The sequence below is a fragment of the Hoplias malabaricus genome, chromosome 11 (assembly GCF_029633855.1).
Source record: "Hoplias malabaricus isolate fHopMal1 chromosome 11, fHopMal1.hap1, whole genome shotgun sequence".
Classification (NCBI taxonomy): domain Eukaryota; kingdom Metazoa; phylum Chordata; class Actinopteri; order Characiformes; family Erythrinidae; genus Hoplias; species Hoplias malabaricus.
This window is the reverse complement of record NC_089810.1, coordinates 34,919,250-34,938,324: the sequence shown is the minus strand read 5'-3', so window position 1 is coordinate 34,938,324 and position 19,075 is coordinate 34,919,250. Positions and strand designations below refer to the sequence as shown.

At 38.8% G+C, this 19,075-nt stretch overlaps 2 protein-coding genes across 2 annotated transcripts in view; both read right to left on the bottom strand.

The window, feature by feature from the left end:
- The window catches only part of dner (delta/notch-like EGF repeat containing), a 32,497-nt gene extending 23,773 nt beyond the window's left edge, over positions 1–8,724 (bottom strand). Inside the window, exon 1 of the mRNA XM_066684431.1 lies at positions 8,007–8,724. Coding sequence (XP_066540528.1) covers positions 8,007–8,264 — 258 coding nt within the window. The 5' untranslated portion in view covers positions 8,265–8,724. The remainder of the gene's footprint in view (positions 1–8,006) is intronic.
- Positions 8,725–14,259: 5,535 nt separating this feature from the next.
- LOC136709295 (zinc finger protein 773-like) lies at positions 14,260–17,358 on the bottom strand. Its single transcript, XM_066684443.1, has 2 exons — positions 17,118–17,358; positions 14,260–15,402 (listed from the first exon to the last, which is right to left on the bottom strand). The coding sequence occupies exon 2, from the start codon at positions 15,390–15,392 to the stop codon at positions 14,415–14,417; it is 978 nt and encodes a 325-aa protein (XP_066540540.1). The 5' UTR covers positions 15,393–15,402; positions 17,118–17,358; the 3' UTR covers positions 14,260–14,414.
- Positions 17,359–19,075: the final 1,717 nt, after the last annotated feature.

The window sequence follows — 19,075 nt, the reverse complement described above, 5'->3', positions numbered from 1 at the left end:
CCAGTCCTTCACAGGACAATACACACTTACACATTCACTCACACACTCACACCTACGGACAATTTTGAGTCGCCAATCCACCTACTAACGTGTGCTTTTTGACCGTGGGAAGAAACCAGAGCACCCGGAGGAAACCCACGCAGACACAGGGAAAACACACCAAACTCCTAGCAAAAGTTGTATTACATATATTCTAAATATTAAGTACATGTCAATTCAGTGCTTTTTAATCAATAATTATTATTACTCTAAAGTATCACTGTCTTATTTTAACATATTAAAAGGACACAGATACGAAATAATGAACAACGCCCCACTGTGGAGAATATTCTTATCCCACTGAGTATGTAAGCGGGTGTAAGAGTAAATGAGTGAGTGAGTGTTTGAATGTGCAAGTGATTTTATGAGGGAGTATCCCAGATAGCAATGAATGTTTGGCCCAACTATGGCACATCTGCAGTTCTTTTATGGCCCACATTTTGCCTTGAATGATGATGTTGACTCAGGGTGAGTCTGGCTGCCTCAACTCAGCCACAAGTGCACATTATATGAGCCAGATATCAGGTGTTGTGGATCAAATCTGGGCCAAATTATCTGGCCCACAAAAGACATCCCGGAACCCAAATTAATTCTGGCTCATGACGGTTCAGCTCATGTCCATCTCACACAACACCTGACAGTGCCGTAACTGAGCAGTAAGTGCCAAACCTGAGGCAGATTTTGCCCAGTTTTTTTGAGAATCTGGAAAACGAATGAGTGAGTTCGGAAGTGCTTGAGTCAGTATGTGAGAGAATGTGAATGAGTGAGTAAATGTTTTGTGACTTTTTGAAGTGTTTTAATAATCATACTCTGTGATGTGAATACGAATAATTATGTATCAGTATTTTTTATCAGTTTTACTGAATGTTATCGCCATGTTTTAGCTGTGAGTGGGTGTTTTTGTATTAAAGATTAACAAATTGTTTCGGAAATGTGATTCAAAGCAATGATAATGTGTTCACACTAGGGCTATAAAACTATTCAAATAATGGATAGCATTTAATCAAATTTAATCATTAGTTATACACTCTTTATCACAAAATGTATTTACTCGCATTTGACCAAAAACAAAAATTTGTTCTATCTTTATGTGTTGGGCGGCACGGTGGTGCAGCAGGTAGTGTCGCAGTCACACAGCTCCAGGGACCTGGAGGTTGTGGGCTCGATTCCCGCTCCGGGTGACTGTCTGTGAGGAGTTGGTGTGTTCTCCCTGTGTCTGCGTGGGTTTCCTCCGGGTGCTCCTGTTTCCTCCCACAGTCCAAAAACATTCGTTGGTAGGTGGATTGGCGACTCAAAAGTGTCCGTAGGTGTGAATGTGAGTGTGTGTGTGTGTGTCTGTGTTGCCCTGTGAAGGACTGGCGCCCCCTCCAGGGTGCATTCCCGCCTTGCGGCCAATGATTCCAGGTAGGCTCTGGACCCACCGCGACCCTGAACTGGATAAGCGCTTACAGATAATGAATGAATTTACATGTGTTTTAAAGTTTGTACAGGTTTGTTCCTCTTTACTGCAGGGAGAGTCTCTGAAGGCTAAAAGAACGAGAGAAAGGTCACAGTGGGAGAAGGAATGAGTGAGTGAGAGGGAGAAAAGTGGAAGAAAATGTTCTGTCCTTCATTCTCAAGGTGAGAGTGGATGATTGACAGCTCCAGGCGCCAAGAAACACACTCACTCACACAATCACTCATGTGTTTCCACACAATGTGGACACAGACATTACAATGACTTTTATGCTTTTTGTGGAGAACTCCTTTATTCCTAACCATAACCCATACTGCCCTTAACCCTACATCTTCCCTAACTGTAAAACAAGCCTTCATTTTAAAACTTAACATGAGTGAAACCTGGTACACACACACAAAAGGCTTTCATCATTACTATGGCAACAGCAACCAACAATCATGCACACACATACACATTAGCTAGTGTGACATTTCTGCTTTAACTTGGCACTGAAAACCTACCCACAATAATTTTTTAAAACAGTACAATGTTTAACACTTTAAACTCCAATGACCTCTCCATGGTCCAGTCAACACAAGACCAATTAAAAATGATTAGTTTCCCATTAGAGTGAATGAAGGGGAGAATAGGGAAAGAGAAAGATACATTACTGTTTGGCTAAAGAAAAGAAAAGAGGAAGAAAATACAAATAAATGTTACAAAACAGAAAGAAACACACTTTAAAAAGAAAACTCCCAGTGGTAAATATAAGTGCAGTCAATCGAAAAATAAAAAATGGCACAAATTTGTGAAATTATTCTCATGTACTTTCTTAAGACGGAATATTTTATTATTATATGTTTAAATGTAAAAGAATGTATAAAATATCTATGTAAGATCAACAAAATTATATTTTACTATCTCAGTGTAGTTTTGGTGATATTTGAATTAGAATCTCTTAATTTGCTCAGTTTGTGGAGATTAAACCTTTACATTTATTAATAAATATTAGTTATATCTTGTACACAGGACAGTAATCTGAGTGGTCTGAGGGTAGACCAGCAGTGGCCTAAAGTCAGTGATGTGCCAAACATTTTTAGTTCTCGGTCTGGGTCTGTGCCACTTAATGTAGCGTGGACTGTGATATGATCCAGGTTTATACTGTTTCTCTTAGATTTATAATGATTACATGACTCTAAATGTAGGCGTTCTGATTCAAATTAAATGTGTTTGTTCTACAGCTGTTAAACAACCCCTACAGATATATAGTGTGTGTGTCTCTCTGTGTTTGTAATTATCTCTCTGTAGGAGAGTGGATTAATTTCTGAAAACTCCTGATGGAGCTGTGATCACAGTGAGATAGAAACACAGGGCATCTGCTGTCTCTTTGCTGGAGACACACACACACAAATGTACATCCACAGCAGGACGTATAAATAATCCACACGAAGAGGCATTGTAACTCCCACCCCAAGGATTCTGAAAAGTGTGTGGTGTGTCATTCATTACGTGAAGTTTGTAGAGTGAGAAATTTGTGCATAGAGTGTGTGTGGTGTTTGTAGGGAAAGCATGGTGTGTGTAGAGTGAGTTATTTTTTGTGTGGTTTGTGTGTGTGTAGAGTGTGTGGTGTGTGTGTGTGTAGAGTGTGGAGTTGTGCATATAGAGTGTGTGTGTGTGTGTAGAGTGTGGAGTTGTGTATATGGAGTGTGTGGTGTGTGTAGAAATTGTTTTTCTGTGTAGAGAGTGTGTGGTGTGTGTGTGTGTAAAGTGTGGGGTTGTGTATATAGAGTGTGTGGTGCGTGTAAAAACTGTGTGATGTGTAAAGAGCATATTTTGTGTGTGATGAGTGTGTGCAGGGTGTTGTGTTGTGGTTTATGCACTGTTTAATGAGCTCAATTTCAAAGCAGACCAGAGTTAATTAGACTTAATTAAAATAATTTTACATATCCTGATTTACTGAAAACCTCTAGAGGATAAACTCACAGACCAACATCAGCGCACACTCACGTCCTTCTCATGCCTAGATCAGTGTCCTCGGTGTAGACCCCTGAAGATATTCAGTGAGTGTTAAGCACAAAAAGGAATTCATGGACTAAGATGGATTCCTTTTGACAGAAAGGAATAGGATTTTTGAACATCTCGTGTCCTGTGGTATATACAGCAACTCAAAAGCTCTCCGTTATGAGGATTTACTGTCAAAGTTCCTCTAAAGTTATAACTCTAAACCAAATTACATTCAAAAATTCATAAGGCGACGCAACACATTTATAAGCATTCCATGACAAACCTAAAGAAATCCCTATGAGGCCTTGTTCCAACAAGCCTCAGTTGTCATAAACTTTTCTATTGTGAAACTGACTAAAGCATCTTTTAAATTGATTGACGCTGGTGGGATTAAGGCTTCATAGAATCCTGTTGTGTTATGTTTATGTCTATAATAAAAGGTGTAATGTTACCTTATGTATGAATATGAAAAGGTTATGGGAATCCTAAAGACCACCTTGTATCTCAAGCTATTTGTATCATCACATTATTTCTCCAATAATTTGTGTGCTTTAAGCACTGACGCTGCAGTAAGCAATTAATCAATTAGTATGCTAATAAGGGCCTCGTTAGAGGATGATTGAGGACCCAGACCTCAAAGCTCGGCAATGATGTCACAATAATCACGCTAGACGTCCTGACCAGTCACAGAGCAGCATCTCAGCTTGGCTACACCCACCATAGGTAACGTCAATGAGAGAGAGAGAGAGAGAGAGAGAGAGAGAGAGAGAGAGAGAGAGAGTCTCTGAAGGACACAAGCTGGAGCCATAAAAAAGCAGACACTGACCGCTAACAAAGTGACCTCCAAAGGCATTATGGGAGGAAAAAATACAAAGGCCTGCTTAGGGATCTGGACACACACACACACAGTTCCAGAGACAGTCTCCAAACTATGTACCCTAACTGACATTTGTTTAGGACATTTCTTTCTTTTATTTACTGTGATAACTATATGTCCAAATATATATGGACACATCATCCAACATTTCCTTTGAAAGGAAGGGTAATTATTATTATTACTATTCTGGAAAGGGTTTACACTAGATTTCATTCACATTTATTCAGCCATATAAACATTGGTGAGGTCAGGGACTGATGTTAAATAATTAGTTCTGGATCGCTGTCACCATTCCAGCTCACTCCAAAGCTATTGGATGGCACTCAGTCACTACAGAGGAAAGTCCCATGGCTCCACAGTCCAGTGCAGGTGGGTTTTATACCCCTCTGGCAGGGTCTTGGTGACCTTAGGTGCATGTGCAGCAGCTCCAGAGTGTTTCATGTCTTTCTTATCAATGAGATGTAAAAAATTTTTTTTTAATTTAAATTTTATAATATTTTAAAGTGAAGTTCCTTTATTTTACAGAGTGAGAAAGAAAGACAGAGAGGAAGAGTATGAGTGAAAGAAAGAGAGCGAAAAAAGAGAGAAAGCATGAGAGAGAAAGAGGAGAAGGAAAAATCGATGTGTTTCTATCACCCTCCTTGTTACGCAGTAAATGGGTCGATAGGCAAAATGGCACACACACACACACACACACACAGTGCTCTATTTTTGTGAGTGAAAAAAGCACACTGCAGAACACAGCTTTGTCCTTTTTACTGCAGTTTCCTATTAAAGTATTATAGTAAATCTGAACACACTGAGTGTGTTTACATACGCAGCAGTAATCTAATTATTATTGGATTATGGCAGTTATCTTATTATGCAAATGTACACAGCTTACTCTCCTTTCTTAGGCGTTTTACATGTCACAGGGCAAATCAGAATTCTTAAATCAGATAATTTGACAGTGATTTATTTTTCTGTCAGCTATCTAATAATAGCTGTTTGTTTCTTGTCATAACACTGATGAAAACCACATGGAATCCAATTTGACTGTCAGACTCAGTCACATTCAGAGATGAGATCTAAATCAGATTTGAATCGGTTTGGAAAGCACTTATAAATGTGTCTTCAGTGTGATTTGAAAGAGTCTGATTTGATATGTTTCATTTTTTCTTATTCTGTTTAACATTGGTCTAGACATATCAGCTATGAAGCAGAATCTGATTTCAGCTTCCTGTCTGATCAAGATTTACGATCAGATTAAAACCGTGTCACTACACTGACAAAGATTATTTTTAATATAAAAATAATATTTAGGAATATAACTTTATTAATGTAGTGTATATAGTCCATATAGCGTAAAACAAGCAGTCTGACTGAATTAAATATTTTTTATGATATCACTTTTCACCCAATCAGCAAAGAGTTGAGCACCATTTATTCAGCCCACATCAGTTTAGCCACACCCATTCAGCCCACATCAGTTTAGCCACACCCTTTCAGCCCACATCAGTTTAGCCACACCCATTCAGCCAATGAAATCTTAGCCACACACATTCAGCGCACAACAGCTTAGCCAAACCCATTCATCCAACAATAGTTTAGCCACACCTATTCAGCCCACATCAGTTTAGCCACACCCATTCATCCAACAATAGTTTAGCCACACCTATTCAGCCCACATCAGTTTAGCCACACACATTCAGCCCATGTCAGTTTAGCCACACCCATTCAGCCCACGTCAGTTTAGCCACACTCATTCAGCCCACATCAGTTTAGCCACACCTATTCACCCCACATCAGTTTAGCCACACTCATTCAGCCCACATCAGTTTAGCCACACCTATTCACCCCACATCAGTTTAGCCACACTCATTCAGCCCACATCAGTTTAGCCACACCTATTCACCCCACATCAGTTTAGCCACATCCATTCAGGCTATAGCGCGTTAATTTGAAATTGGTAGTGTCAAGGGAAAGCTCCAGGTTTCTGTGGTGGTGGATTCAAACCCACTTTTGGTCACTGTCTGTGAGAAGTTTAGTATGTTATTTACTGTGTGTGTGTGTGTGTCTGTGTTTCCTACACATTGGTAGGTGGACTGACTACACACACACACACACTTGCCACTAATTATGCTGCATCTAAACTACTTGTACCAGCGCAACGCACACTAACATGCCACCACGTCAGTGTCACTGCAGTGCTGAGAATGATCCACCCAAACAAATAAACCTGTTCTCTGGCGGTCCTGTGGGGGTCCTGTCCACTGAACAAAGTATGTACAGCAACAGATGGACTGCAGTCTTCTATTGTAGATCTACAAAGTGCACCCATAAGGTCAGTGGGGTTGATAAAATAGACAAAGACTAGAGAAGGAAGAAGGTCACTTTAATGTTACGACTGATCGAGGAACACACACACGTGACAGACTCTCACATACTTGCCATTCTGTTTCCATGGTAACTCAGCACACGTCTTCAAGTCTTACTAACCATGAACTCAGACACCACACACTATATATATTTCTGGGGGATTGCCAAACAATTTAAAAAGTACATTTGTCAGTGTAAATCGGCCAAGATTTTAGCTCTTTCATCATCTATGTACACAGCATTCAGGAAATTCAGAGAATCTCAGCCAGAAAAAGTGTAAAGGTGCTAGATCCAAGATCTGTCATGGTATGAGTCTGCAGCGGTGCCCACAGCATAAGTGACTTGTGTATAGTCACTGTCTAAAGAAAAACATGTATGTCTGAAATAGTAACTTTAAAGGAGAAGGACATAAACCTTCTTAACTTTCACTGGAACTCAATGTAAAAAGTAATGTGGGAGCATTTCTATTGGTTCATTCATCATAAAAGTTTCAGAAAAGTGTGGAGAACATTTGCTGTATTGAAATGACATAGTCAACTAAAAAAAAAATCCAAACAATTAAAGTGAAGTATATCGGTATTTTAGAGAAACACAACAAGACAACGTCTTGAAACACAAAAAGACAACGTCTTTTCTCTGGGAGTCCATGGTTGTTTCAGCAAGACAATGCTTGGCATCAGGTCCCAAATGATTAAACAGTGTAATTACAAAAATAGGTGATGTAAGTCTGTGGTTATCATGCCACTAATGCTGAATTAGGTGACATCACAAAACCAGTTAATTAAAAATATGCTTGTTGATATTAAGTTAATGATGTATTGATTCCAAAAGTTTGTTGTGGACCCCAACAAGTTCAGCTAATTCTTTCTCCATTGTGGACTCCTCGTATAATCTCTAATGCAAAAACTGAAATTAGATGCGATGCTCTGGAACAGCTGCAAAATAGCCTAAGGCCACCATGCTCAATGACGATGACAATGACGTTAGGCCGTAGAACTATGTTCTGTGGAGTGATGGGGGTCCATTACCTTTAAGAAAATTAGAGTGCCTGAACTACAGATGCGACATCAGAACCACAGAACTCATATACTAATGCTCTGTGAAGTCTTCACAGCAATGCTCCAACACCTAGTGTAAAGAGCAGAGATTGTTACTGCAGCAAAGAGCAACAAACTCCTGATTAATCCCCTTCAGTTCTGAGGATGGGGTCCACACAGGTTTGACCATGTAACGAATTTGGTAAGTGTCATAATGTGTTTTCGTTTTTGTATTGTGTCATTGAGCTCTCACCTCACAGTTGTGTCCAGTGAAGGCAGGTGAGCAGGTGCAGGTATAAGTCCAGGGTGAGTCCGGAACTGCGGAACAGTGTCCCCCATTTAAACAAGGCCATCCTTCACACGGGTCAGGGTTCGGAGTCACGGGTTCTGGGGTTGCAGGGGTCACAGGGGTCACTGCAGGGGTCACGGGGGTTAAACACCCACTGAGGAAGAGGAGGAGCGGGAGGAAGCTTCCATAGTCACAAGTCTTCATCATTATCAACATAATCATGAACTAACTGAGGCCTGTACTCTTTAGATTCTTTTCTACACTGTTCAGTTCTTTTCTCACTTTTATTCTTGTTCTCTTTTCTATTCTCCTCTCTTCTTTTCTGCAATCCTCTTTCCCCCTTTCTACACTCTTCCTTTTTATTTTCCTTTCTTTCCCACTCACTTCCTGCTTTCGTCTCCTTCTGGCTCTACACTTCTTTCTCTTCCTCACAGTTTAGTTCTGAGAGAGTGGCATACGACTGAATGTAGTTTAGTCTTTACGTTCTCTTCTATTCTGTTTTTGTCTCTGTCCCCTGCATTCATCTGTTTCCTTTTCTCCTCCTTTTTTTCTCCGCTTTTATTTTCTTTTCCGTTTTTAACCTCACAAATTGGCTGCTCTGATTATCCACTATTCTTTTATCTTTCCTTCTTAGTTCCTTTCTTCCCTTTCTTTTATGCCCCTCTTCTTCTTCTTCTTCTTCTTCTTCTTCTTCTCTTTAATCTCCTCTCTCTTCGTTTGAGAGAGCTATGTTGGTTTCAGCTGCTGTTCTCCGACTGATTATGGTGGGATGCTTCAGAGCGCTATAGCACTGAGAGAGGGGGAGAGGGAGGTAGAGAGAGAGAGAGAGAGAGAGAGAGAGAGAGAGAGAGAAAGGGAGGGAGGGAGGGATGATGCTGAATCACAGTGACGACAAATGACGACACAGTAACACACACATACACACACACACATTCAGTTCACACTGTCACACTTATGATAGCACTGGTGACTTCATAAAGTCAAATTTGTAAATCATTTTTGTCATGAGAATTTCTGTATATCATTTTGCTCGATTACAAACTCTTGGACAAATACCTGGGTACATTAAAATCCATTTAATATCACAAAGGTTTTATCCTTCTGTAAAACTGGTCTTTGGATAAACAAGGTTTGCCAGTGACAGTGTATGAACACACAGTGTATGAACATCAATCTACATATATGCTTTTCACTTACTTTTCCATTGTATTGGCTCCAATGACCACACAGGAGCACTTTGCAGTTCTACGGTTACAGACTGTAGTCGTCTCCACTGCATAATTAGATGTTCCCTTTCAATATTATTCCACATGGTTCCTAACATGATCAGGACCCCCAGAGAGCAAGTACGATTAGGGTGGATCTTTCTGAACGCTCCAGTGACATTGAGGTGGTAGACTAAAAGCAATCAAATAAAACATTTCTGGGGAATAACCAAAGCAATTTACATAAGAAGCTGCAGCAGGTATTAGCCTCTTATACATGTGCAAGCTCATTAAAAATGATGGTGTTGAAGAGACACCAGCATCTTTTCAAAGAATAAATAAACAAATAAATAAAGAACATCTGTCTGGTGCAGAAGAGCCTGTGTGTGTCCCTGTCTTTGTGAAACACACAGAGAGAGAGAAAGAGCATGTGCATAACGTGTGTATACTGTGTGCTTCCTCTTCCTCTGAGCTCTTTCCATCGCCTCCTCAATTTCCACGGAGACGGTTTCCATGGCAACCGGACTGCCACTGGGTCTCTCCATCTTCAAGAACTCACACATATACACATTTGATATTGAGTTGATACAGTCACATTTTACACACATAAACAAGCCTCTTTTTATTCAAGGCGCAACACTCTAACATGAAGCTGACCACAGGTTTGTGGCACTTTTTCACAAACTGCTGTCAAATCTGAAGCAAAGGACACTGATCATGAGTTTGTTCCTCTTTGCTGCAGTCTTTAGTTTAGTGTGAAAGGATTTACACGCCATACTGCTGTGAGGATTTGATGGAAGTAGTTCTGGATGACCAGTCCAACATGTCCCAAAAATATTGGATGGAGTTCCATCCCTTCAGAGAACACAGTTCCATGGCTGGGATTTATAACCCCCTGGAGGACTCTTGGGATTAGGCATGGTGACATTCCGCGCATGTACAGCTGCCTCTGAGGAGCCCTGCTGAGGGTTATTTGCTTTATGTTTTCACATTCTTTGATTTAAACGACTGTTCTATAAAGCAGTAGGTCACTGGAGATCATGAGGATACTGCTTATAAATAATATACTGGGGGTATACTGCTTAAAAATATTAAAACACAAAGCACAGGATACATTTGAATTAGGATTGAAAAAAAGGGAAAAACTTCAGTTTCATCAGCAGGAGCATCTCTCTCTCTCTCTCTCTCTCTCTCTCTCTCTCTCACACACACACACACACACACACACACACCCTCCTTGATGATGCGCCAGTGTGTGTGATGTATGGCTTTAATCGAGGTAAAACCTCTCCTGCTGAGCATTAAACACAGCACTCAATAAAACCTTGTATATCCACCTTCTTCTTTATTCAGGAGACATGGATCCAAGTTAATTCCCATATGGAAACAATACACAGAAATACTTATATTAATATAATATAATCAATTAAAAAAAGACCAAACTCACAAAAGACAGGCCCACTTTTTTTTCAGATCAGTCCACATTTCAGCCTTGATTTTAAGACTAGGCTCGTATTTTTAACATCCATAATAAATTACAATTATATTTCATAAAAGAAAAATATTCCATGTTTAAAATAGATACATTTCTGTTTTCTTTCTTTATATGAAGTGTGAAACAAACACAGTGGCAAAAAGAGTTAACATTTACACTTCTACTGTGTTGTTGTGCAGTCGCTAAATAAACACAAATAAAGTGCAAAACAATAAATAAAGTAAGAAAAGAAAATAAAAATAAAAAATAAATTCAGGCTTAGGTATCTTAAATTTACTATATGTTAATAATTGTAATTAAGAAATAATGTTACAAGAGAGATATATCTCTAAGTATATATTAATATATTAATTAACAGTATATTTTCCTGGTACGCGATTGATATATTTTCATACATTTAAAGCTTTTAAGTAAATACATCATACAAACATAAATTATAGTCATTTATCTTTACTGAGATATATATATATTCATTCATTCATTATCTGTAACTGCTTATCCAGTTCAGGGTCGCGGTGGGTTCAGAGCCTACCTGGAATCATTGGACGCAAGGCAGGAATACACCCTGGAGGGGGCGCCAGTCCTTCACAGAGCAACACAGACACACACACACACACACACACACACACACAGACACACTCACACCTACGGACACTTTTGAGTCGCCAATCCACCTACCAACGTGTGTTTTTGGACTGTGGGAGGAAACCGGAGCACCCGGAGGAAACCCACGCAGACACGGGGAGAACACACCAACTCCTCACAGACAGTCACCCGGAGTGGAAATTGAACCCACAACCTCCAGGCCCCTGGAGCTGTGTGACTGCGACACTACCTGCTGCGCCACCGTTTTCCGCATTCTATTTCATCTTTTGATCTCTTTATTAATGCACATCAATCTGTTCATAAGAATTAAAAGATAAAAAAAAAGCTTTCATAGTATTTAATATAAGAAGATTTTAAAAATGTGGGAGACCTCATATTTGTGGTGTATTTACATTAGCGTACATTATTCACTAACAAAATTAGTTCCAAACAAACAAAAACACATTACAATCAATTTACACAATAATTGAAAGTGTCCAGCACTATATGAACATGTACAAATTCACTGTTTCAATGTGAAACTAAAATTAACCAAAAATATTGAAAATACCTTAACTTAAGCACAATATAAGAACTTCAGCCAGCAAAATAACTGCACACTGTGTAGAGACGAATGCGCACTTGTTTGCTTTATGAGGTTGTAAGAACAATTTGCTGAAGATGCAGGAAAATCAGCTATGGTTAAATAAAATTATCACTGAGCAAAACTACTGCACTACTGGTATCTGATTTAGGGCTGAACAATCCGGGGAAATATTAATATTATTACTTTAGCTTGTGAATAAATTGTTCATTCATTCATTTGTTGTCTGAAACTGCTTATCCTGCATAAATTGTGAATTAGTTTTTTTTTTCTAGGCTTGTAGTATCAGAGAAATAATTCAAGCAGACATTCACGATTAAAGCATTATCCTCCAAAAATCTGTTACACTCTCAGAATGCAGGGACAGCAGGATCAGTTTATTTACTCTGTAAACAGGGGCTGGGATGAGACAAAACAACAATTGACTTGTGTCTGGTGAATAACGCACTCAGATTCTGTCATAAGAGCAGAGTATAACGTGCTAACAATATTTAATTAGACCTTATGACAAAAATGCTAATATGGCTAATAGAAGATAAAGGTCCTCATTTTGCTCATTATGCAACACAGTGGGATCCTTTACCCCTCTACCCTCTGAGCAAAGAGCAAAGAGATGGTCGGCTTCTGAGTGCTGTGACGAGGAGTAACATTCAGGGGGGAAATTAAGAGAAATCTAATGGCCTGTGATTGAAAGAGACCCTAAAAACCCTTCTGGTTGTAGAAGCACTGAATGTGACCCATGAGACACGTGCTGCAAACCCACATTCCATTCTTCCGATAGTGTCCTGTGAACGAACACCCAGGCCCCAGCTTCTCTGAACACAACTCTTGCTCTGCAGCCTACATTCCCATTTACACACTCCAATGGGATGATGCTGAAGTTACTTATGGTGCTTTTCCAATGCATGGAACCTACACAACTCGACCCAGCTCTGGCCAAATCTGGTACCTGGTCAATGGAACCAGGTACTTTTTCAGTCCCTGCTTGGTTATGGTTCCAACAGAGTCTAGTAGGTACTAAATCATGTAAACCCTGCAGAGCACTGACTGGCCACAGAGACCTATCAATCACCATGAAATACACAAACAAATCTCTGAAGTTATGGCAACTTTCACATTTTCATCAGACCCACAACGGCAGCTTGTAACATCACCTCAAAGTGTTTTGAAGAGATTTAAATGCCCCTTGAGCCAATGGCTGACAAAAATCTCCAGCAAAAGCCGAATGTGCAACAAGGAACCTGATCTGTGAGAACTAGGGTGCGGAGTGTTTACTGCAAGTGTTGTTGTGGTTTTCAAAGCCTGTGTTTATTGTTAGAGATGAGGTTTTGCGACGTCATCGGCTTCATTGTCGGAAAAGCGACAAGCTAAAAGTGAGACGAGTCGCGTTGAGCAGATCCCACGCAGTGGAAAAGCACCATTATTCTTAGCTCCCATTTATTTTGGTTCCATATTCAGCGACTGAACTCCTTATTAAGAACTACAGAGACTATGAAGGTAAACGTAAGGGAGTGTTGACATCTACATGCTTGCTGCACATTTTAAACTTTGTTGACTAACAATGAAAATGGAATAAAGAAAAGCATAATGAAAATAATTTGTCACCGTTGTAAATAAAGTTGAGATGTAATGAAAACATTTCAACTGCATGAAACATGGTGTTCCATTACTTCTACTCTCCAAATTTAAGGTAACCTTGGATTTATTCGCATTTTATTTTTTAGGATAAACTACTGGTGTTTCCCTATAGATGGAAATGTCACTCTAATGATTTTATGTAATAAAACCTGAGGAGCACATTTGCAAAATTAAAATAAATTGAGTAATTAGATATCACATTTTATACAAATTAATTATTTTCATTTCAAAGGTTTATTTTTTATTTACAATTGTTATAATTTGTTTTAATTGCCCCTTTCTCTATTACTTTTTCATTTTTAGTCAGTGAAGCTTTAAATTATCACTCAATCATTCATTATCTGTAACCCTTATCCAGTTCAGGGTCACGGTGGGTCTGGAGTCTACCTGGAATCATTGGGCACAAGGCAGGAATACACCCTGGAGGGGGCGCCAGTCCTTCAGAGGGCAACACACACACATTCACACCTATGGACACTTTTGAGTTGCCAATCCACCTTCTAAGATGTGTTTTTGGACTGTTGGAGGAAACCGGAGCACCCGGAGGAAACCCACGTGGACACATAGAGAACACACCAAACTCCTCACAGACCGACCAAATAAGTGGCAGCAAATAACCAAAGGAATTAGGGAACTGCGAATAACTAATCACAGCATTACTTACTCCTAAACATTCATATGACAGCAACATAAGGATAGACTGTGCCAAAAGAAATGCTATCAGCATTCAGGATCAGTTTATGAATTACAGATCAGGGCATGTTTGCATTGAAATAAACTCAGATATAGGAAGGTTAACAAGTTTTGACACTTTCTGAGGACTCCAGGTTTTGAAACACATCTCATCAGTCATGAGAATGAAGAGCTTCAGGAATACTCACATCTGTTTTAACACACTTGTGTTTCTTTAAAGTGTTGGAGTGCCTGAAGCTGCGCCCACACCTGGAGCAGGTGTAAGGCTTTTCTCCTGTATGAATCCTCTGGTGTCTCTGAAGAGTGGTCTGCAGAGTGAAGCCTCTCCCACAGTCAGGGCAGTGGTAGGGTTTCTGCTCGATGTGGCTGTACAGGTGCAAGTGGAGGCTGCTGTACTGTTTAAAGCTGCTGCCGCAGTGAGAGCAGTGGTATGGAGTCTCTCCGGTATGAATTCTCTGGTGTTTTTGCAGTGTGCCCTGTTGACTAAAACACTTTCCACAGTCTGCACACAAGTACGGTCTCTCCGCTGTATGGACATACTCATGTTTCTTGAGGGTTCCTCTGTCTCTAAAACTTTGTCCACACACAGAGCAGTCGTAGGGTTTCTCTCCAGTGTGAATTCGCTGGTGGATCTGGTAGCTACTTTGCTGGTTGAAGCTCTTCCCACATTCTGAGCAGGAGTACGGTTTCTCTCCTGTATGAATTCGCTCATGTTTTTTGAGGGTTCCACTTTCTCTAAAGCTCTTCCCACACACTGTGCAAGAGTACGGTTTCTCTCCTGTATGAATTCGTCTGTGTTTTTGGAGGTTACTCTGAAGATTAAAGCTTATTCCGCACTCTAAGCACCGGTATGGCTTCTCTCCGGTATGAATTCGCTGATGGACCTGGAGATGACACAGCTGAATAAAACTCTTGCCACACTCTAAACAGTGGTGATTTCTTTTCTTTCTTGAATAATTTTGAGTTTCTTTGGGAGCTAACTCAGTGTTGAGAGACTCTTGAAAATCTGAGTTTATAATAATCTCAATCTTCTCACTTTTAATCTCCGACGATCTCAGCAAAGGGATGTATTTCTCGTCTTGTGAGGGAAAGAGGATGCTATGCTCAGAGGGTGAGTCAAAACAGGACATTGTTTTGTTTCTGTTAGAGAAAAAATAAAACAGTTAAAAGCATCAGAAATTGACAAAGCTAGGAAGGTTTAAAGTAAACAGGGGAAAATAAGTATTTTTAAACTGAATAAATTACAAAATTTTAGTTGTACACCTAGGTTTCTGTACAAAATTCAGCTTCAAACATAAATGTTCACCCAGTTTATGCTGAATAAAAATTCTAAAATGACAGTCCAAATACAGGCTTCGCAGATAAGATGCATTTTATAAAATGTGTTTATTGAAATTGAAAGTCTATGGCAAGCCATTGTAACTATTAAATTAGGGATATCTCAAATGGGCATTTCACCTAATGAGTATATAACTTCGCTGTCACAAAACATCTATCTCCTAAATAGCACCTTTACAAGACAAGGAAAAACCTCCTTAACATTCAGTGGAAGTCAATGTAAAGATTTTATTCCCAGTAATTTTGTAGAATTTCTATTGATTAATACATCATTAATTTTTTATGGTGTGAAGGCAGCTGCTGTGTTTATGTTATTATGTAGTAAAATAAAAATTCACAAAATTGTAGATAAAATTTTTTGCATTTAATACTATTATAACTCATAAAACTACTACAAGTGTCTGTAATGCAAGTCTAGTTACACACATTAATGTTAAAAAGACTTACAACAGTTGCACTACTGAGTCAAGAATAAAAACGTGCTAAAACGTCCTTCTACTGCTGAGAGGCACTGTAAAGCCTGAAATATTTATTCAACAGACAGATCTACCATGTCGAATTTGGAGTCATGTTTTCGAACATCATACCATTTTACGTATTTATTTCACATGCAGAGGCTCAAAAAAGTGATCCGGCTCCATGTTCTGACTACCCGAGTAACTTTGGTGGGGATGTGGCTCATTACAAGATGTTCTTCCAGCTGTATTGTGCAATTTCCACCAGAGAGGCTGCCAAATCCATGGGGAAAAACTTGCAAAACGTACACAGAGCAGTACATAATTTAAATAATTAAAGTACATAATTTAAGGTGGAATTGAAATTGTGAATAAAAACTATCAGCTATTTTCAGTCATTAAACGTTGTCCTTGGCAGAATATGATATTCAAACAAGAAGGTGGCACTATTAAGTACATAGAGAAGCAGAACATTTAAAGAAGAGGCAAACCTCATCTTTACCTTTCAATAACATTTTTAAAAACAAGGTCTACAACTATAACATGTAAATCTGACTAAAATCAGATTTACAGTAGCACTGTTGGCTTTCTGTAGGGAATATCTTCATAATTTAGAAAATACTGGACAGAAACAAAATTATAGCTTAAAAGCTCGTATTCTTCGCCCTAATCCACAGCACGCAGTTCATGTAACACCCTAGAAATTACTGAACAGTGGTTAACTAGGGAATGTCTCAAACGGCTCCCTACGCCCTACAAACTGCTCTATATAGATCATAAAATAACGACTACATATCAATAAATGTACAGTGTGGGACTGTGAACACGGGGAAGAATGTCATATAATCGTTTAGAGACGTGATGCCCAGTGAGGATGCTGCAGCTGTTATTTTAAGACTTAAGAAGTGCACTATGTAGGGAATGTGGTGCCATTTGAGACTTCCCCCTCTTTCGCCCACCACACACATTGGCGAAATATTACATTAAACTCAGTAAATGTTACAATAAAAAATAAATATATATACGAGCGATGGCTACTGAATATAAAGACATTTATATTACCTCGGTCACAAAGACGTGGTTGTCCTTTTTTGCTGTTTCTAGGAAATTATGTTTGGAACGGCGTCCTCTTTGAGAAGCGCTTTCTACATGTTTATTTCAGCTTTTGTTTCCTTGTTTTGTTCAAACATCTGAGTTAAGAATAGATGTTATTTAAAGAAGTACATTTATGGCTAGTCCGTAAATGTTTTTCTAGTACATATGGTTATTTAGTAGCAGATCAGTAGTGAACTCCTGCAGAAAGGGTGGTTTATAATTAAATAAATAGAATAAATAACTATCTTTATAATGAAGCTTTTAATGAGGTTTGCAGCTCTGTGATGCTAGCAACACCATCCATGGTAGCGAACCAAAATCTGTCAAATTAAAAGTCCCTAAACATGAGTAACCCAGTAAACATTTAGCCATTGATTCAACGTTGAAATAACGTAATGACTGCCGTCTAATCAACCTTCTCTTAAGGTTGAAAATGCAAGTTGTAAAGAGATGTCCAAACGCAGACATTGAAAAGACGACTAGTAGACGTACTTTGGACGTCCATTGACGTTATTAATTGGTCCCGAAATAAATTACTTGTATAAAACGCGTTTGGACGTCCACTGACGTTATCGATTGATCACCACTTAACTAACTTATTAAGATGGATTTTGGACGTCCATTGACGTTTAAAATATGTCCTTGACGGGCAGACTAGTTTTAGACCTATTTTTAACGTCCAGGGACGTTCCTTGTTTACTGGGAATGTTGATTTGGTTTTAGTTTTTCATTGTCGAAATAGACAAAAGACATAAGGATTGTTATACTTGCTTTAAGTGTCTTTGTAAGCACAGCTAAAAATTAATAACATTAACCATATCCAATTTACATATCCAAACTGATGTAAACCTCAAGTATCAAGCATCATTTTAAAAGCACTTTTCTGTTTTAACTTTGTTGTAATTTTTTTAAAATCAGGCTTTAGAACTTATTTTAGTTTCTTTTAATGTGTGTCTATGGTTTTCTTTTTACATGTTTATTTTTAATAATATCACTTGCATTTTTCATCTATAAATATTTAATCATGTTCTGGGTTTCACTGAGTCTACTAGGAATTTATTAAGTATAGGAACATAGGGCATGGCGTGCATACTCAGTCACTGAAACTCTCACCAACATGTATTTCTGGACTGCATGAGGAACTGGAGCACTCAGAGGAGACCAGAGCAGAGACAGAGAAAACACCAAACTCCTCACAGACCTGAGTCCAAGACTGAACCCAGGACCCTGAAAACCTGGAGCTCTGTGGCAGTGACACTCACTGTAGCTCCCCCATGCAGCCATTTTTATTTTTCGGCTGGTAAATCTTATTTACTTCCAGTTAGTGGCAACTACCTGTCAGCTTCACCACATATATGTTACATTTGCCAATTTAACCACCAACTTTAATGAATTAACCACCAACAAAATGTCTTTTTAGACATTAATGACAGTGTGACACACTTAAACAAATGAAATGACAAATTCTCATTCTAAGGTGTTGACATATTCTTTACCCAGACATTTTCAGGAAGTATCTGACACTTTCAACATTTGTCAAACAACAGGTAACCAATGCCTTTTCTTTGTGTTACAAATGTTTATTAATGAGGTTTAACATGTTTACAATACCTTAAAAATAACACCAATAAACATAATTTAACAATTTATAGATATAAGTTTAGTCTTATTCTGAATGGTACCAGTACACTTGTAATTACACTACATTATAAGTGGGTTTAGAATTTATTTCTTCTTCTTCTTTTTGGTAGATTTACTTCCAAACTGTAAACTTTGTTCTAGTCTGAAGGTAAACCTGGTCACCCTAAGTCAATCAGTAGCTTTTTGTGTTTACAATTTTTAACTTTATAACTCATCTGAAGTCAGAATTCTCAGAAGCTGTCTACACGCACATCTGGAACAGAGCACTCAGATCATCACCGCTG